Raw genomic sequence first — 22,175 nt, forward strand, 5'->3', positions numbered from 1 at the left:
CCGTTTTCTATTATTAATTATCCCATTGACCGAATTATAAAATATTAATATATATATATATATATATATTGCTTAGTATTAATTCTTCAGAACCAAATCTATGTGTATTTAACAGAAGGCATTTTTATGTGTGCCTTTTACGCTTTTTTCTGGCTTTATAACCATTCTTCTAGGATGATAAGTTGAGACTAAGACGGAATTTGCTTATGAAATACCCTCAACATTAACTTTATGGTTCCTTGCTGGTTCACTAGTTCTTTTGAATGATGAATAGTTTAATTCAAGTAAGATAAATAACTGAATAAATAAATAGCTTAGTGTTAAAATAAAAATAATATAGTATTAGTAAATCTTACCTTAATTTTGATATCTAGTTGCATAAATAAAATGTATAAAAATTACTTTCTTCGAACTTAATGAAGTTCACACGGTAACAGCTGTGTTCGCGCAATTTGACAATACAAATAGCACCACAGTTACTACATCTTAGTAGGCCTAACGACCCCTGGGATTGTTCGAAAGGTCTCATCGGCACAAGATAAAGCACATATGACGCGGTTGTATGTTATTATAATACCCTTCTCTTTGTTTTCACTCAGTTCTTATAACATATACTGAAAAAACTATTGTTTATCAATTGATTACTTATGTGACTTCATGAAGGTTAAATTTAGAGATAGTTGTCAAAATATGACCTTCAAATCACGCTGCCACAAACATTAACATTTACTGTTCAACTTATCTAAAAACTGCTTGTTATTCACATTCTTTCATAATCAGTTCTGAAAGGTATTACTTTAACTGTATATTCAATAACTATATATTTTTTGGTAGTTTAACTGTGATTACTTTAATACAAATTGCACAGTTTAGTGTTTGAAATAAGGGAGGAGAATATTCAAATTCCGCAAATTTGCATGCATTGAGCGTGTTCTTTACATCATTTACGAGATTTGGAGTCGGTAGGATTACAGAGTTGACTAACAAAAATTCCTAAGTGTTTACCGGTTCATCCTCCTACAACGGTCCCTCTTTGTCTACACGAAAAAAGTGTGTGTGGCAAACTGCTCAAGGTGGCCTTGCCCACTCTATTCAGCGGTGACTATGTGATCTTTAAAGCTTTCCATAAATTGAGGTAACAAGCTCGGCGAGAATAATAAACGCGAGGAATTCAAAGGTGCTTGTTCGCTGTTCCTGACATCTAGCCATTAATCACTTAGCAATAAACTTAACAGCCAGCTGCTGTCACTGAATAGGTCCTTCTCTACGTCACCCAACTTACAACAATAAATATACATAATTGGACACGAGTTCGGACACATCTACACTGCCTATACGTCAAGACAAAATCAAATGAAAAGGAAGTTGGGGGGTTAGCAGCTCCCAGCTCATTTTTCTATCCAGTCAGTAAAATAATTTAAACTAGGTTTTCATGCTGACAGTAAGTTTACAGTTATATAAAATAATCCTTGTTAAATAACGTTCTTATTAATTCTAAATGGAATTTATCAAGTACAGTTTACAGCAGTATCTAAGGAGCACATTTGGCATCAGTTTGTTAAATAATGTTACAGAATAATGTATTTAATTTATTTAAGTACAAACGCTACAGAGATTTCGCGCAATTCGAGCAATATATTGAAGGGTGTTAGAATTGAAAGTTGCAAGGGGATACTTGCGTTCATTTAAACTTCGGACTGTCATATTCGAGAATTTGAAAATAAAGAATTTTATAAATGCGAAATCTCTGTAGCGTTTGTACTTAAATAAATTAAATACATTATTCTGTAACATTATTTAACAAACTGATGCCAAATGTGCTCCTAAGATACTGCTGTAAACTGTACTTGATAAATTCCATTTAGAATTAATAAGAACGTTATTTAACAAAGTATACAAGACTGTAAATACCCCGAAGCTTACTTAGCGAGATAATCATAAGTTGAACATACATTTTCAAAGATAAAAATTGTTTATTTATTAAACTCCGATACTATTTTGTAGTCTCACCTAAGGTTTACTTTCATTATTTTAATTCTAAAATGTCCATATTCATGTACATTTATACGTCTAAGTTGTGTTCTTAAGTATTTGGGGAATGTCGTGTTTTTCTAAGTATGAATCAGTTCCAGACTATTATCACTAGTCTGTCAGAGCATAGTATTACAGCACGATAACCTAATAAAAAAACTCATTTGATAGCGAATTTTATTTGGCTTATTGGCTGACATACTCGGAAGTTAAATTTCCGAATTCATGGTTCGAGGTCCCTTGTGACAAAATTTCCTTCTGCACTTTGAGGTCAGGAATTATCTATAAAAGTGACGTCATTTCCTAATAAACGGTGGGATGATATAGCTCAGTAGTTGGCGGTGGGTGCTGTTGACTAACTGCTCCCTTTTCTGATCTGTTAATTCGAATCTAGTGATGACGATGTGTCAGAGCCCTTTGTGTCTGTTTCGTGTATGTGTTTTAAATGGACCATTCACTTTAATACTATCACTGCTTTTATTCAATTAAATCCTGTGTTCCAATGTTTACTTGAATGCTATCAATGTGTGTCATTCAGTTTCATACCATGTTGTGGCAGGCACTTCTGGATATGTTTCCATTGCTGATTGATAATTGAACAATATGTAGACTACCTAACTGTTTCTCATTCTATCTCGGAGTAGTGACCATTGCGGTGAGGTGCCTGTACTGGGCCAAAACTAACACATGACATCACCTTTGACAAACTCAGTTGAGAAATCCTCTTTGCGAATACCACGAATGTTTTCGACTGGTATACATAATGTACTAGTAAAGACAGAATGACACATTGTACGAAATAAGGAAAAAGTTTGTTTAGAATTTCGCGCAATGCCACTCGAGGGCCATCTGCTCTAATCTTTCATAATTTTGCAGTGTAAGACTAGAGGAAAGGCAATTAGTCATGAACACCCACCACCAACTCTTGGGCTACTCTTTTACTAACGAATAGTGGGATTGACCGTCATATTATAGCGCCCCCATGGCTGAAAGGGCGTAAGAAAAAAGAGAAACACTTCATATTCTGTCCATGGAAAAAGAATAAAGCTGTTAGAGAATCAGATCCATCCAGTCCTAGCTAAAAACAGTAGTCTCAAATGAATTGATCCTACGCCTTACATGTACGAGAAATAAGAAAGATTGCTGACCAACTAATGTGTCTCCAGTATGATTAACGTCATGAACACTAGGCTTTCTGCGAACCCCGATGCCCACATCAACATCACCTGAACTAGATCAAAGATATGTTACTTGACACCTTGATCCAACTGAGCACCAGTAATGACACTGTCACAACAGAGGGGGATATAACAGGCGAAAATCGACTCACCTTACAATATTGATACCTACAGAGATGAGAAACAAAACAGAAAACTTTCTATACAATGGTCAAAGAAAATCTTGATCATTTCTTCAATGGCATCAAGCAGGTGTCAGCCTGGGACATATTTTCTCCAAGTAAGACCACATGTTTCTTTCTTAGTCTCACAAGGGCTGTTCTTGCAGTCAGGCAACAAGGTGAGATTTATTCTACGTGAATAGAATACCGTAGATATGACCCAGTAGCGAACGGGGACATCTACCATAGCAACCTGAAGGCTGTTGTACTGCTGGTTAATGTGTGTATGTGTGTGTAATGGCTCTCAGCTGCTACCAGGTGACAAGTAACACATTTTTCAGGTATATATTTGCCTATCCCTAAATTTGAGAGCTCGCAACCTAATAATGTATTTACACTTCAGTTGAACTTGCCATAATGTTTTTCATAGCCGTTGTTGTTTTCGTGAAGTAATCGGAGTCATGTAGGTATTTTTATTATAACATCATCTGGAATAGTGTCATTATTTTAACTTCCACTGCGCTTTTAATGTTTTTAATTCCGACCATATTATATATTGCTACTACTGTAATTCTGGATACTTTAAGTCCAAGTAGATTTACTTGAATTTTACGTGGAAATCAGAAAGTTTCTTGTTTCCCGACAGTTTAGCATATTTGACTTTGTACGAGTTTCTTTACTGTTTTTTTTTTTAAATAAATAACTACTTTATTATCTGAGTTTGCTTACTGCGTCCGTCCTATTCTCAATGTTCATTGTAACAAATACTTTACCATTATTAGGAAATTCTGAGTATTATGAATTAATTATTATGAGTTACTGTTTTTAATTAAATAACTGATATACGTTAAATGTGTCTTGAAAACGTCAGCAAATTATACATAACGTAACTAATGTTATTTTATTACTAAATGCGTGCGTAATGCGACGAGTTCCTGTGTCATCATACGCTGTGAAGTCTACTCAGATTACGTTAATGGAACAACTTTCCTGCCCATTAAGGGATGTTTTATATTCTAAACGGAGTAAAAAAAAATCGGAACAGCTTTGATCACTTAAGAAATTCAATACATTTACTGCTTGGAGTTTCTCATCTTATTCTAGTGATAATTATTTGAGTTCATACTTTCCTTTCCAACACGTAGAATTCAACAGAACTGTCTTTGTTCAATAAGAAAAAAGTGACATTCTAAAAAGCATGAAAAATCGTTTCTAAGTCATACTAATTTTCGTCAGAGATAGAGGTTAGAAAATATAACACCATAAATATGTGTTGATACAAAACAGTTTGGTTGAGTGACCGTTGAACTAATATGACATTGTCTTTAAAACTCACTTTCACTCTGTATCTTGATTTTTATTTTTTGTCATTTCCAAGATATATTATAAAGGCTATTAATGTCTTCTGAGATATTTTAGAAAAAAAGAACAATGTCATATTCTGCTTTAGTATGTAGCTAAGAATATACCCCCACAGTCATTTTTATGAGCCATAAAAAAGTGACAGGTCTATATGTACAGAGAACGACACATGAAGGTTTTGATTGTTACATCTCACTCGGATAGGCCAGGTAGGACTTTTGCTGTGTTTTCTGTTCAAAGTATATTACGCCTGCCCTCCCCCCCAAAAAAATCCTTTTACGTATGCTCCGTTGCTTCCGTAAATATCCCACGTTTCACAAAATACTTAATGTCCCACAGTATCTTTCATTTCATTACAATATACAATTCAGACACTAAGATAGCTCATAGAGTAACTTTTCAAGGTTACCATTTAAAGGTGTGCTGTAAGATGGTGGAAATAAACTAGTTAACAGAGCCTCACTTGGCTGATCAAAGTCGCCTCTCATCCACCAAAAAATGCAAACAAAAGATCAAATTAAATGCATGAAAGACATCCACAAGTTGTACAGTATAAAACATTACATATGAACCCGTTCGAATCCTATGAACGATTTCTTTATTGCTTACGGTATCATTTTAGTAAGGTCTTTGGTTTGGTTTAAGTTTGTTTGTTTGTTTTTGAAATTCGCGCAAAGCTACACGAGGGCTATCTGCGCTAGCCATCCCTAAGTTAGCTATGTAAGACCATAGGGAAGGTAGCTAGTCATCACCACCCACCGCCAACTCTTGGGCTACTCTTTTACCAACGAATAGAGGGATTGACTGTCACATTATAACGCCCTCACGGCTGAAAGGTGTTTGGTGTGACGGGGATGTGAGCCCACTGCCGTCAAAGTACGAGTCGAATGCCTTAACCACCTGGCCATGCCGAGCCTTTGGTTTAAGTTAAGCACAAAGCTGCACAATGGGCTATCTGTACTATACCTACAACAGGTATCGGAATCCGGTTTCTAGCGCTGCAAGTCTACAGACATATTGTTGTGCCATTGTGCACACTATATACTTTATAGCGTTCTTCTGGTTGTAGGATGACAGAAAATTTACTGTTTTAAATGCTTTAATTTCTATTTCAAACAGAGACAATTGTATAATTATTAGTAGTTCAGATACCAATGTTACAAGTTGAATACTTAGATAATGATAAATGCTCTAAAACACACAAATTACTTTGTTAATATTTACAATACTTAGATACTAAACTAAGTACAATAGTTAGTTATTTTGATAAACAGTCACTAGGCACTCTTTTAATATACACATTAATTCAAGGTAAACCTTGTCATTTTCTATTTATTCTAAATATAAACCGACAAAGTAATTGAACTTTGTCCCACGATAAATCACGAAACGTTTTATCCCTCAAAATAAAATAGGCTTGAGACGGTTTTATTGTCTTGAATAATTCATGTACGCTACATCCGAAAATATTTATTTTACTCCATGACGCACAGTGTTTTCACTATACATCACATGTACTTTTAATTATTTTCATTGAAATTCGGTCACATTTCGTTACGCTTAAAATGTTAACAACCACTAGTTATACATTTATCTAGACCAATTGCAACGTGAGGGTCTTATCAATCGTTCTAAAACCCACGAGAAACCTATCCCTAGTATCTAAACGGTTAACAGGCCACATGACGTGTCATTTTTGGATAACATTTGTTTGTGCGTGCACTTTGAAGTTAATTTATTTTTACTTTAAATATTATTTAATCGCCTCCCGCTAGTACAGCGGTATATCTCCGGATTTACAACGCTAAAATCAGGGGTTCGATTCCCCTCGGTGGGCTGAGCAGGTAGGCCGATGTGGCTTTGCTACAAGAAAAACACACACTTATTTAATCGTCGCTATGGTAACAATAGATTGTGGAAATGACTCAAACATATTCTCAAACTTCTTAATAAAGGTCAAATGCAGATAACATGGTTGGTTACTTAGTAGAGATTTAAAGGTCCTTTGTATGTTGTTGCGTCAACAATTAGGTTATTCAAAGTTCCATGTATTTTTGTGTAAATGAGATAGCAGGGCACCAAATCAACACTGGATAAAGAAGCGGTGGTCACACAGAGTCAGCCTAATACCAGAACCGAAAAATATTGAACCTGAAAATTTGGTTAACACAAAGAAAGTCCTATTACTTCTACTTCACATAAAACTGGACTATACTTGATTCTTTCAAGTATCAATTGTGAGTAATTTCCAGCTCTTTCAGAAACAAAAGTTAAATAAGAAATTTTTGTTGAACCTTAGATTAGGAAATTTATTTTGAATGAATAGTTCAAAAGGACAGTGAAGAAAGTTGAAAAACATTGATTGCCTTTAAAGATGTCATTGACAAATGTTTAAGAAAAAAAAACCTGAATTACGAAAATATTGTCGATAATATGCTCGATAAATCCAAAGAGTTGGGTTGTAATTTCTTACACTCAAGTATTGAACTTTTTTTTTTTTAAATCTTGGTGCCATTAGTGAAGAAACAGAGGAAAGATTTCATCAAAACATGAAAGAAATGGAAAAAAGGTATTAGTGAAGATGAAACATCAGCATGATGGTTGATTACAAGATACTCTAAACGCAATACTTAAAAGAAAACCCACAAGAAGTAGTTTTGAGATTCAAATGTGTAGATTTTACACACGTATACATGAAATCAGTATGAACGGGAATGCATGTTTGTTTAATATCAATTTTATTTTTATTTTTTGTTAACAAATATAATAGTAAAAATATTCCTTGTGGTAACCGAAATAATAATTTGATCTAAGTTTTTTATTCCAGATTTGTAAAAAATCTTTACGTGATAGGAAAAAATGAATATTATTTTCAAATCTGCTTAGTTGAATTATGTAAAATCCGTTAATAAAAGCAAAACTTTTATGAAGTTTACATTCGCACGACTGTGTTACTGGCTATTTTTACTTGATTTTTTTTAAACGTTCTGCAAGTGGAATTCTCATATTGCATCATAGTGAGTCATTCACTGTTTTAATTTATTACAGCGCCCAATATGAAGAACTAGCTCAAAACAAGTTAGATGAAATCACTCATTTTATAAGTAAAATACGTAAAAAGTCCATCAGTAATTAGTGTGATGAACTGCTGTATACAAATTATTTTTGTTCATATTTTATCAGTGAATCACGTTATTAGGAACCAACAAAGGTATAAACCCACAAGAAATCTTATGCATAAATAGCTCAGAGAGATGCATTACCAAAACATGGTTCCATACGATACTTCTAGAATTAATATTAACTGTCAAGTACTTTCTCAAGAACGTTGAAAATTTATGGAAAAAATTTGGTTCTTCAAGCTTCACATTTTTGAATGCGAGGTTATAAAAGCTCGACCATTTTCTCAACTGTCACACAGAACACGTGAATGTCCAGGATTCAGGTCTTGATCGCTCTGTTCGGTATAAACATGGTTTCTTTGATAATTATTAAAGCATCGAAGACACGGAAGACATAATAAACCTTAATAGTCTTGGTTTATTTCTAGGTTGGAAATACTTTTTCAAATTCATCTATTTTTTCAGTTTGACCAGTACATAATTTAAGACTTTATTCTACACACATGAGCACAGATCAATAATTAGATTTCTATTAAGACCAGTACATAATTGGAGTTCCAAAGTATTTTGGCAATTTTAATGATGGACCTACAAGTACGACTAAACATAACTATTAAAATTTTTGAACCTAATGTAATCCAGTATTATGTCTCTTAGCCTGGTATTTTTTTTAAGCAAGGTATTCAGTTATTTATATCCACTTTTTTCATCGATGAAGTGCACTTAAGCAAGCAGTTAATTAAACTATTAACTACATTTCCGTGTTTTACACGCACCCTCGCTATAACACTTCACCTCACAAAATGGAATTTTACACCGCTACTCTCTTACTACCCACTTGAGCGTGTTATCAACCTTTATTCATCTTAAGTGGATTGTTTCCTTATTAAAAACAGCAATTGCTGCTGTCCTACACCATGTATTTAAACAAAAGAAAAAAATACTGATTCCACCGTTAAAGAGCGATATAAAAAAGTGAAATACGTTTAAAAAAACACAGAAGTTATAGCATTTAATTGAGGAAACCCAGATCTCCTATTTTAGAAGAGATTTAGTTTCAAAACTTAGGAGTTTTTAAGTTAACAATTCGTTGAATTATCTCAGCTAGCTCAATAGTTATTGTTTTTTAAAGTGGCTTTCTAAAATGTTTTATCAAAATGTTTACCATATACAGACTAACTGGAGTGTTCTTAAGGTATCATATATAAGGTATCGTAGATGTAGCATATGATACAAGGATGAGAATAAAACTATGCGACAAAAAATCTGTCAATTTTCACTCAAACACACGCAGCTTCCAATCAGTGGCGTATTTAGTTAGGGGCTAGATGGGGCTCAGTCCCAGGGCCCATGGTCTTAATGGGGGCTATAGATAATTTTATTGTATGTAAAATTGCATGGGATATAGAAAAAAAATTGTCAGTTTTCACTCAAACACGCGCAGCTTTCAATCAGTAGCGTATTTAGGTAGGGGCTAGATGGGGCTCAGTCTCAGGGCCCATGGTCTTAATGGGGCAACAGATAATTTTATTCTATGTAAAATTGCATGGGATATAGAAAAAATGTCAGTTTTCACTCAAACACGCACAGCTTCTAATTAGTTGTGTATTTAGGTTGGAGTTAGAGGAAGCTCAGCCACAGGGTCCATGGTCATAATGGATAATTTTATTCTATGTAAAATTACATGAGATATAAGGCCCACAAAATTATTAGCCACTGGGTCCACACAACTTTAAATTCGCCACTGATTCCAATCAAGCTGGTGCAAGGTGTCTTTTGTTCTTATTCCTAGCACGAAATAATAAGAAGCGCCAAGGGCTAGTGTATGTGTGTATGTGTGTGTGTGTTTCGTATAGCAAAGCCACATCGGGCTATCTGCTGAGTTCATTGAGGGGAATCGAACCCCCTGAATTTAGCGTTGTAAATCAGAAAACTTACCACTGTACCAGCGAGGGACAAGCGCTGGTGTGTGGAAATATTCAATGAATTAAGGAGGGTTTTGTATCTTGACAAAAGATTGCAACATATCTTCCGTTAAGGTAGTATGCCAGTTAACATCTTACCGAAAGATACCTGCGGGTTTGAAAAACTCTGTTTTTTGTTAGCTTAACCATGCAGTGTGATACTGGTTTATTTACTTTAAAGACTTTTTTTCGTTTACATAAACTCAATAGCAGTAAACATTTCGAAAATTTGTAACAGGTCTATCACCCCTAAAATAAATGGCATGTGTATATTCATTTAAACATATGTTCATACAAAGAGCAGTTCCAAAGGGAGGAATGACGGGTTGCATGAACTACCAAACTGTTCGAAAGGTTTCATGATCTGGTGGAAGAGCAGTCTCTTTCCAAGAGAAATTCGTGGATCCACTTTTACATTTATGCATAAATACACATACAAACACATATATACACGTAAACAGCCAGTTAGCAAAAACCAACTAAACTGCTTTAGAGGTACTTGATTTTAAATTTTTGTACCAAAGTAAACATTATGGATTAAAATTCAGGTTATTTTATATGGTATCGTGAATTTAACTTAATTTCGAAATTTTTGTATGCATTTGTATGTAATTTCATTACCGGGAATTTTCTAACACAGGGACTAAGCTGTATTATCAATCTAATGATCATAATTAAAATGCCTGTTAAAGATCTAGAAGTGAAACAGTAATTAATTTGGGAATTTCATGCGATTTGAAACAGTATTAGAATTCGAATGTTTCTCTCTTAGTGAGGACTAAAACTCAGCAGAAATTACTCCGATTATTGTTTTCGCTTTAAGTCTATAATTCGAGTGACAATATATAGTGACAATACAAAGAAAGAAGTTCAAAACTTCTTTTTTAATAAAATCACATACTTACACTGGCAATTAAATTCAATCTTTTTTTTATGTAAATAACTGTCGTATATCACTATTATGATATTTTGTTGACATTTCGATACATTTACATTTGTTTACAGGTTATTTCTGTACTGTATTGCTTTCGATATATTTATATTTGTTTACAGGTTATTTCTGTCCTGTATTGCTTTCGATACATTTATATTTGTTTGCAGGTTATTTCTGTACTGTATTGCCGACATTTTCATTTCGATGTATGTTTTGTTTTCTTGTAGTTACAGCGATGTTCATAATTAACTGCTATTAAAATAAGCTGTACTTAGTGCAGTTTTTATTATATGAATGATTATATATACTGGATCTCAAAAACTATAATAAATCATTCCGTTTAATGATAACATTGACAGTATACTTTTCCACTATTTATATAGTATTTTATAACGCGTTTGGAAGGAGGAAAAAACATTGAATTTATCTTTAAAATCAACAGACACAAACATAAACTGAAAATAAATATAAAAAGCCCATTTATTGAGAATACGTAAGAGCACCAGGGAAACCATTGTATATAAAATCAAGTTTGCACAGTTAACCGGCATGCTATAAAAGCTTTATATAAATATTAAACAATTCGGATTATCCAGAAGTCAGAGTTCTGTTTAGGCATGAAGTGTATATAGCAAGAAGATTGTAAAAAGTTCTCGACACAATGTGGTCTTTGTACAATAAACAATAAACCGTGACTTAAGTTAACTACTGAGCACAACAAATTACAATCGTATGTAAACATGGTATCTCATGCCTATCATGTTGAACATTACATATCTGTTTCTTGTAATCATGACGTGACGTGCAACACTGATGTTTCAGCAACAAAAAGTGTAAGTTACACACTGACATATGTGTTCTAGTCATAACACTAGTCGTTCGGCTGGCTGAAGTCCATAGTTTCCATCATAATGGGAGAAATCCTTGGGAAAATGTCAATTATATGATAAAGGTTAAACCACCACACTTTTTTTTTACCCACTCCCATTCTCTACTTTTGGCGTGACTAATCAAGTTGACATTCTTACACTCCCATGTTTAAGAAAAATTAAATATGAAAAATAATGCATTTTGAATCCACCACATGAGTTTGAATGCCTGGTTTGTTTAAACGTTTTAATCTTGCTACCGTAAAACACAATCATCACTCTCAGACATTTGTGAGCACTAAGAAAATATTCACTGCTTAATCTAAGACAAAAACGAACTACTTCATACTCGCCTACTTTCAATACGTTATGATAGAATTAGTGTAATAAGCACTAACAACAATTTAAAAGTAATAAATAGTAGTAAAACTTGATAGTTCTCAGTTGTTATACGTGAAACATGTTATACTGCGTTATTGTTAGCTTCCCAAAACGCGGTGTTAAAGATCAGACGAAACAAAATAAAAACAACCAAATTTTATGTAGAAGAAACATTGATATGCATTTCATGATTCGCTCGATGCGAACAATAAACACAAAGATACACTTGTTACTCTGTTTCCTTACTACTCGGTCGTACAGAATTATTCTGCTTTTTTGTTATTTAGTTCTTTTGCGAGTCCATAAAATAACCTTTATTCTGTCTACACTTAGCATGCTGATTCCGTCTTAATTGAATGAAAATAAGATATTCTGGTTATTTCTGTTTTCTTAGTGGAAAGTTACACAATGTGCTACCTTCACTCTCAAATCACTATCAGCACTATTGTATTTTAAACTTTGTATTTCTCCATAAATACTCAGCAGTACGTTTACAGAAATACAAAGTTTAAAATACAATAGTGCTAATAGTGATTTGAGATACTAAGTTATAAACTGTAACTAAACTGCTTCTGGTTTTTCAATTGCAAGAGTTTTCTTAGTTTTCGCCAGTATTTCGCGATTAGCCCCCCCCCCCCGCTAGTACAGCGGTATGTCTTCGAATTTACCACGCTAAAATCAGGGGTTCGATTCCCCTCGGTGGGCTCAACAGATGGTCCGCTGTGCTTTGCTATCAGAAAACACACACACACACATTTTGCGATTAGTCAAAAATGGCTTTAGACAGTCAAGTTTCAGTTACAATAGCCGTACAAAACTGTTTTTGATTTTATGAAACGACAATTTTACTATGTTTAATTTAAGTAGCAATTGTTATGTTACTAAAAATTATTTTTTATATTCCACATTTTAAAATCAAAACATGAACAAATAATAGTTCAGTTTCCATACGACTATAAAAATTTGACTATCTTACAAATAAAACCTGAACGTGACTTTTAAGTTACTAAATAATGCATGCACTGATACACACAAACACGAGTTTATAACTTGCCAGCTTCGGAAAAACAAACAAAATACTCAACTGACACCACGTACGTGTTAAGTAACTTTGTCATGGACACACCTGACCCTTCGTTTATATTAACATTCATTAACAGCAGCTCTACTATAGTTTTTATTTGAAGCCGATACTAGTTAGTTATCAGCAGAAGGTGGGTGACTACCGCTGGTTTCCTAGTCTCTAATCTGTTAGCCCGACTGGTCTGTCTGAAGGACGAACATCCCACAGATCCGCTCCTGAATGGCATGCTTACACAATTTTTTTTTTTTAACCGTATCCTCCCATTAACGTCTGCGGCAAATGGCTTTTGTTAGAGCCTTAGCTAAATCATTTCCTTTCAAGGGACCTGAAGACTAGTTTATGTCTTCACCGCGTGAAGAAGCTCAAAACACCTTTAAAAAAATACAAGTATTTAATGAAGCGACAATTAAAAGCTATAAATATGCATTTGTTTAATGTTATTCTGTGCCATTGGCTTTAGCGTAAGTTACCCTTCAAATTAATGTCATGTGAAAATCTTTGAATATCTTAGAGAACTTTATTTAAAATACAATATAAATTAAATTGTATTTGATTCAGAAACATTTTATGAGGCTTACAGTAGTAATAATTCTACTGTAAATTATCAGTTATTACTTGAAACTCTTACTAAGTCTGTAATGGGTGTGAATATACCCTAGAATGAGACCTGGGTCGAGTGTGAATGTATCTTCGAGTTAACTCATATCGGAAGTGAATGTATCCTAGATTTAATGTATTAAAACGCCTTACAGTGAACTTATGTTAACACTTTAATACAATAATTTTGATAAATAGTTGTTTTTTTTATAACTAGCGTAATAACCCTTCTAGTGCGGTTTTAACAAACCCCTGAAAACCCTTCCATCGCTGTATACAGTTTGCGAATTATTAAATAACTGATAGAATATAGGATAGTGATTAAGTGTCGAAGTAGCTAACTGCTATTTCAGATTTCGTAGTGTTCGTGTGATATGTTGCACTTGCATTATGGTGTATTATTAAGAGAGAAAAACAAACTTAAAACTTCGAGGTCACAACTTTTATGTTGTTATATAGATGACTGACAGCGTCGTATCAGCAACAAAAGTTTCGTAATTTTATTTCAATAATGAATGTCCAAACAAAAGAGAACTTTGTCTGATAATTTTGTGTCAAAAGTTGGCGTCGCTCCCTAGTGACGCAGCGCTAAGTTTAAAAACTTCTAACCCTAACTACGAGATTTAAATAAACAACACAGATAGCCCATTTGTTATCTTTGTTATTTAACAAGAAACAAAACAGACAACCAAATAAGTATACATCTGGAGTAGTTTTCTTAATAGAGATTAAACAGCATTACACAATGAGTACAAGCTCACTATCACTGTTAGTAAATAAACAGGATAAACTGATGTCATAAATACGCGCATGATGAAACAACAATAAATATACGTAACACGTACAACTACTTCAACACAAGATATCCATTATGTAATATTTGTAATTAATAGATAGCTATTTAGATCAAGTCAAAAACCAGTGCCCAAGAATATGTCAGAATAGTTTACCACAGCAAGTTCATTAAAAGAAGTCTGTTAACGCTATGTCAAAGACGACTAAAATAATTATTTCAGAAATAAATAAACGATAAAATGTCTAGGTAGATGTTCAGATTTGGTTTGTTTTGAATTTCGCTCAAAGCTACACGAAGGCTATCTGCACTATCCATCCCTAATTTAGTAGTGTAAGACTAAAGGAAAGCCAGCTAGTCATCACCACCCACCACCAAGTCTTGGGCTACTCTTTTACCAACGAATAGTGGGAATGACCGTAACATTATAATGCCCCCACGGCTGAAAGGGCAAGCATATTTGGTGTGACGGGGATTCGATGCCTCAACCACCTGGCCATGTTGAGCCATAAGTAGATGTTCAATGAACCAATGAAATCTTCAGCACTGGATGTCTCATAAGACAATGAACATTCATTAATTTTATGAAATTGAAATAAAATAATGTCATCTATTTTTCTTTAATGTAAGATCCACGAATTTTATACACCTGACGACATGCAACTTCGTACAAAAACAGCTTGTTAAGAAAAACATGCCCTCAAAAAGTGCCGCCGTTTTACAGTCTATAATCTCGTACGCCCGCTACTCAGTCTGAAGGACAAACGTAACTCGAACATACCACTAAAGGCAAATATATTTTCATAAAAGGATTACTATTTTTTCTTTAAAAAACAAAAACGGATCCCTCTCTAGCGTTTCAGACCACACCTCGTGTCATAGTAGTTGTAATTTATTCTCCGTATGAGTGTGAAAACACTTCAGTTAACTAAATGCAAGTCTTAAGTGTTCCAGTCGATATCTTCGGTGACACGGTGGTAAATGAAGCTGGTAAAAACCTTTATACATCATCTACAAGAAACACAAACAAATAATATAAATATTTGAGAGTATTTTACTTCTCAAAGGGCAAAGCTATTTGAAAATGATATTTTGGATAAGTCTGTTTGTACGGATTGAATAAAGCTAACTCATTTTTGCAGCAATATTATTTAACTGTCATTTGAATGAAGTCAAAATAAAAGACTATTAAAAAGTATTAACTTGCGCATCATACTTTACAAGACTCATATAAACCTATTGTTGAATTGGCCAAACCACGCCATTTTGTTTTCATTGCAAATTTTAAAGATAAGATTATTAACATCTACAGTTCCAGATGCTGAATAAATGTCCCACTAAGACCACAAAGAGATGCTCAGTTTTTGTAATAAAATGATTATGAAGGTCAGAATTATTACACAGAACTAACCAAAAAAATACTTAGCATTTCTACAAGGTTATCAAATTTATGTTGACTGTTGAAACGTCTTCCAAATATCTTCAAAAAACCTATATTAACTATTTGTGAATTAGGATTTCATAACCTTAAACGACATGAATCAAACGTATCCATATTGGAATAAAGTGAGTATAAAATCTTTATCAAAATTTAAAAGTTTATTTTATTGAAATAAACAATGTGTTTGACACAAACAGCAAATGTTAATAAAACGATTTGTATTTGTTTGTTGCTATTTTTTTGTGTAAAGCTACACGAGGGCTGTCTGCGATAGTCATCCCTAATTTAGCAGTGTTATTCTAGAGAGAAGGCAGCTAGTCATCAACACCCACCGCCAACTCTTGAGATTTACCGTAACATTATAACGCCCCCACGGCTGAAACGGAGAACATGTTTTGTGTGACGGAGTTTCGAGCCCGCGACTGTCAGATTGTGAAGTCGAGTGCCCTAACCACGTGGCCAAGGATTTGTATATGATTCATTAACTGCCACAGTGTAAAGCGGCTCTCACAGTTTCATTCAGTTTGAGATACTCGACTTGTGTTCATTTCTAAACTTTGTCGGATTTTACTTAATATTATACTATTTACCTCCGTCGTTTATTATTATTTTTGCTTTAATTGATTGATTGTTTTGGAATTAAGCACAAAGCTATACGTAGGGTTATATGGGCTCTGCCTATCACGCGTATCGAAACCCAGATTCTAGCGGCGTGCGTGAGCTCACAGACATACCGCTGTTCTACTGGGAGGCATTATTTTTGCATAATTTCTCCAGTTTATTTTGTGCTTATGATAGAATTACCTTTGAAACCAAAAGATAAATAAATGATAATTTGTCAGGTATTCTGACATACGTTTTTAAGGAAGCTTTTGTATAGATGGCTTATCACAGATAGTTAAGCAAACACTTTATGGCAGGATATACTTAGAGATCTCGAACAGGGTCCGAAACAGTCAAAGTATTTCGTCAGACATCTTTGGCATTTGTTATCTGTATTTTACATCAGCAGGAAAGCTTGTATATTATTCTAGAAGACAACGTCGAATGAAATAATCTATATTTTTCAGGGACCAGCATTCTATCACTGCCGTTCATAAAACAGCTAAGCTCTTTCGATTTTAAATCTGGAAACCTTTAAAGCAACATTTTGTTTCCTATTTTAACAAGATTCTATTAGTGAATTGCAACAACGGATTAACAACCTAAATGTGAGTCTTAATCTAACGTTTCCTGCATATTTTACCAGCCCCTTTTGGCAACAGCGTCATATTTCTTCTAAATAAGGGGCTTGATAGCCTAGCAACAAAACCAAGAAGGAGCCTAAACCCCTCAAGCTAATTCAATACGTACATCTACATGCGAACTGTGTAATTGGGACTCCTCACTAAACTGGTGTGCCCAGGCCCACCTGGGGAAGTGACCATGCTGACCACGCGGATTAGAAAAGAATGTTCAAAAAGGGCACACAGACAAAGTAAAGTTTCAAAATAAGGGGGCAAACCTTCAGGCACATACTTGCTGTATCTATGCTGTAGGTAGTCAGCCCCATTATTTATAAGAAACACGCTAACTACATTACAAGGAAGTTTATAGAGTCGACAACAATTTAATTAGATGCTGTATTAATAAATAAAAACCAAATTATACATACATATTGATAAACTGAAAAACAACTAGTCTTGTAGAAGACAATTTCTGATATCCAATTCCTAATGTAATATTATTGTTAAGTATAAAAAATCTTTTAATTAATACTTAACAATAGTCATGTTTCTATCTTGTCCAAAATAACAACAAATATATAGCTTGCTTACTAAAAGGTATTCACCTAACTTATAAACAACATGACATTTTGAAACAGTTATTTATGGGATAATAGACGTATTTTTGTGCAACGTTTCGCCTCTCACAATGAAATACGATCACGTACGTCTTCCACATAGTTATTTCAAACTTCATAATAGACCTACTGGTACTTTGTTAAATAAACGTTTGTAAAATTTAACTCAAGGGTAAATTTGACCACCAGATAGAGTGTCTGCGGGTATAATTTCTCCGAAAGGTGGCCGAAAGCCGCTTGGAGAAATCACCTGTTTTAACCACTCGCACCACGATACAATAGTATGTTGTCTGTCAGCCAATATAGACGCTAAAATGACATCACATAAAGGACGCTTAACATTGTAATTGTTACTGTTGTGACGTCAGTAAAACGTGCGCGTGCCTGAACCACAAGAAAAAGTATGCATTCCGTAAGCTGCAAAATAGCATGACATACGAACTTCAAAGGAAGAAATAAAAATATTTGTTACTATTCATTTTGGTCTTATTTACTCTTCAAATAAAGCACTTTCGTGGGCCCTGCGAAAATCCATCTAATTAGTTAAATGTACACTTTGTTAAAATTAATTGAATTTAGTGCTGTGATTTTAATTGTACATGTACTGATAATAACAATTATTATTTAAAGCTTTTGTTTGTTTGGGAATTTCGCACAAAGCTACTCGAGCTATCTGTGCTAGCCGTCCCTAATTTAGCAGTGTAAGACTAGAGGGAAGGCAGCTAGTCATCACCACCCACCGCCAACTCTTGGGCTACTCTTTTACCAACGAATAGTGGGATTGACCGTCACAATATACACCCCCACGGCTGGGAGGGCGAGCATGTTTAGCGCGATGCGGGCGCAAACCCGCGACCCTCGGATTACGAGTCGCACGCCTTACGCGCTAGTATTTAAAGCACATGTTTACTCATAGAATCGCTTAATAAACAGTTGCACTATAGTACACAAGTACCATTTCTTTGTATTTTTTTACTGGTGAATAATACACAAACATAGTTTTCTGTAAGAAATAAGTTAATGTTTATTTGTGATAAAAGAACAGTAAATAGTAAAACCAAGTTTAACCAGAGCAGAAACATTAATTTTGAAGTTTAACAGGTTTTATCATATTAATAATTAAATTACATTAGTTGAGTATTTATTAGATAATAGTAAGGACGAAACTGCAAATTCTAAAGTACGACAAAGGTGTTATTATACTTGTTCGTCTTGCGTTTTTCTTCATCACCAAAAGATAATGGCGGAAACATGGCACGTGCCAAACACGCTCTAATAAAATGTGTTCATCTCAACAAATAAATGTAACTTGAACGTTAAAAGAGATAGTAAGTGCTTAAAATGAAACGTAAAGGAAAATTATAGATTAAGAACGAAACGTTTCTTCATTTTGGTAAATCGTTCTATCAGCCGTTCCTCAACAAAATATTAGCACACACACACATTCTATACTTCTCGATGGCTAATCTCGTTTTATAAAACTTTATTATTGCCTGTAAATAGTTAAGGTCTGTAGACTATTATTTCCGTAACAGCTGGCGTCATATGGAAGTTTAAAATATGTTGGTTTGTTTGAATTTCGCGCAAACCTACACGAGGGCTATCTGTGCTAGTCGTCCCTAATTTAACAGTGTAAGACTAGAGAGAAGGCAGCTAGTCATCACCACCCACTGCCAACTCTTGGGCTACTATTTTACCAATGATTAGCGGGAATGACCGTCACATTATAACGCCCCTACGGGTGAAAGGGCGAGAATGTTTGGTGCGACGGATATTCGAACCCGCGACCCTCAAATTACGAGTCGAACGCCTTAATCCACCTGGCCATGCCGGGCCTAAAGATGTTGGTACTAGATCTAGTAGATTTCTAAATATGTTAAAATGGACAGCTATCTATTGTGCAATGTTTAAAGATATTTGTTGTATATTATTATATGCAAAAAAGAAAAATATTCGATTTCTTCTATTCGTTTTACATAAATCAAACAAAAGTTTCTCCTCGTGTTAACTGTTTTGTGTAACAAAAATAACACTGTAGCTAAGGTACAGTGTTATTCTTGTTGGAAGGGTAAACAAAGACTGCAAGCGTTTATGAATATATTTGAGGTAAGTGCAGAGCCGACAAATGCCAATAAAAAAATAAATATTTGTGAGCATATGAGAATATCTTACAGAATTGGTCTCTCTCTCTCTTATACATCTACATGAAGAATGGTAAAATCTTAAAATATCTGTAAATAACTTCAGAGCTTTTGCAATTAGTCTCATCAAACCAGAAATTAGCTATAAAATAAATTATGTTAATCTACACTAATCTGTTTAGTTACTGTTTCAATTCCGTTTAAAATAGTTATATTATGTTACTTCTTTCTTGTTTCCTTCCTTTCATTCTGTTTCACTGCTTCTAAGTATCTATTGAAAACAATACATATATGAATTGTTACCGTGATTGTTGGTATCTGTATTTAGCTTAATCAAAAGGCACGCACTTTCAGTTTTATAACGTTTTTAACTCCTGTGCTTTATCGCCCACATCTGTAAGTAGCAATTTAAATTTATTTATATCAAAGAGCTAGAAATCGAGTTAGTAAAATTAGTGTAATTTTCTTAGATAAGGACAATTTGTTACAGATAGCGCTGTGTTAATGTTCAAGTTGTAATCAAGTACGAGCAAACCGACAACTATTTCTCAGAATGAGTAAGCTTCACGTGTACAAACCATTGTTGTTTTAAATAGTGCATTACCTGATGCTTAATATTAATTTAATGTAAAATAAGAAACTTACCGAGAATTGCTTTCCTTGGCACATCGTTGTCGTCGAATCCTTTCGCTGAATATGCATACTTAACAAAAGAACACGCTAAGTCGTTAGCACTTGCATCAGATACCAGACAAAAGCAAAAATACGATAGGAGTAATACTGGAAAAGAAATTTGAAAATACTGCTTCCTAGATAAACCCATGGTCTCCTTTTTGTAACACATATTAACCTGAGTTACTTCCTTTTTTTTAACTTGTATTCAGAATCTGATTTGCTACACTCACATCTTATAAATTAACAATAACTTTAACTTCGAACAACTTAGCTATTTCTTATCGTTGGTAAACTTATCACAGTAAAAGTTCTTCGCACAATAAAAGCGCTCTAACTGGTGAATGAAAATAAACCTAAAAAAAAATGAACGCGAAGAAGCTCGTGGTAGATGTGCGCCCTCTAGGTTATATGATCTCGTGCACTGACACGAACGAAGGAATCTACAATGTACGACTTCCGCCACACAGCTGCTAGTGCCTCCATGTGGCCAAAATCAAAACGTCCTTGGGAAAAGTCAAGCGGCTGTTCTATCATCCGTGTTACATTTCGAAATATTTATTTCGTTTTAGATATTTTAATACGTTTTCTAAAGTATGAATATTTTACATTTATTAAGCGGTATTTGTATTATCGTTTTTCACTATCTCACCATTAACATACATTTAATGTCTTAAAATTCTTCTCTTCAGGTAAGAAAATGTAAGGAGGAGAAGCGGTAGATAGAATATACCATAGCATTTTCTGATTGGTTTAGCAGTACGGATAATATAACTCAAGTTGTAAAGTGTGGAGCATACTACACTTTAAATTTATTCCCTTGTAATATTACTTCTAAGGAATTGATGGTGTATAAAATATTTATTGCCATTTCATATAAATAGTATATTATCTGGTATACCATTTACTGTAACTTGCTTTTGGCATTATGAAACCCAGAGGAATGTCATGAGAAAGTTATACTAATCCTCTGAAGAAATCTTTTGTAGGGACCTGAATGAAAAGCTTCCATTTTTTGTTGCATTCAAGAAAAAAAAAGCCATGATCATCCCACAATCCCAAGAACTGGGAAGAATGGTATCTAACCTCTTACTAGCATGATTACATGCACTCTGGAATTAGTTCTACTAAACTTGCGAAACCTTCATAAGCTGTCATTACCAACCTTTTCTAGGAATGAAGGTCTTTTTTAATTTTACGTTAACAGATGCATTTTGTAACTCGCAAACTTGTGAAGAATTTTTTTTTTAATTTGCTCAAACTATCAGTTTTTGTTTAATGAACATTCGTGAAGCAGCAAAAAACATTAGATCCCACATCCAAACGCTGTTTAATTATTGTTTGTGAAGCAATTTAGAAACCTAGCGGTTAACACTTTCAGACACTATTCAATCTGTTCGCGATGCTACATAAGTTTCAGAAAATGTAAATCTTTCCCACTTCTAGGCATTACTTAATCACTGTTTGCGACACAACACTAGCTTAATAAAAAACTAGCAGTTCACATTTTCAGACAACGTTTAATCGCTGTTCGAGACACAAAACCATAAAAGACGAACTTATAAAGCTCACAGCATTAGACACTTTAATATCTGCTAGAAA

General features: G+C 34.1%; 1 protein-coding gene across 2 annotated transcripts in view; it reads right to left on the bottom strand.

The window, feature by feature from the left end:
• Positions 1–21,061, bottom strand: part of LOC143236339 (glypican-6-like) — a 39,357-nt gene extending 18,296 nt beyond the window's left edge. The window contains exon 1 of one of the 2 annotated variants that reach the window (XM_076474614.1): positions 20,547–21,061. In XM_076474614.1, coding sequence (XP_076330729.1) covers positions 20,547–20,745 — 199 coding nt within the window. In that variant the 5' untranslated portion in view covers positions 20,746–21,061. The remainder of the gene's footprint in view (positions 1–20,546) is intronic. The other variant, XM_076474613.1, reaches the window with a different exon arrangement.
• Between the last annotated feature and the right edge of the window lie 1,114 nt (positions 21,062–22,175).

The sequence above is a fragment of the Tachypleus tridentatus genome, chromosome 13 (genome assembly GCF_004210375.1).
Source record: "Tachypleus tridentatus isolate NWPU-2018 chromosome 13, ASM421037v1, whole genome shotgun sequence".
NCBI lineage: Eukaryota > Metazoa > Arthropoda > Merostomata > Xiphosura > Limulidae > Tachypleus > Tachypleus tridentatus.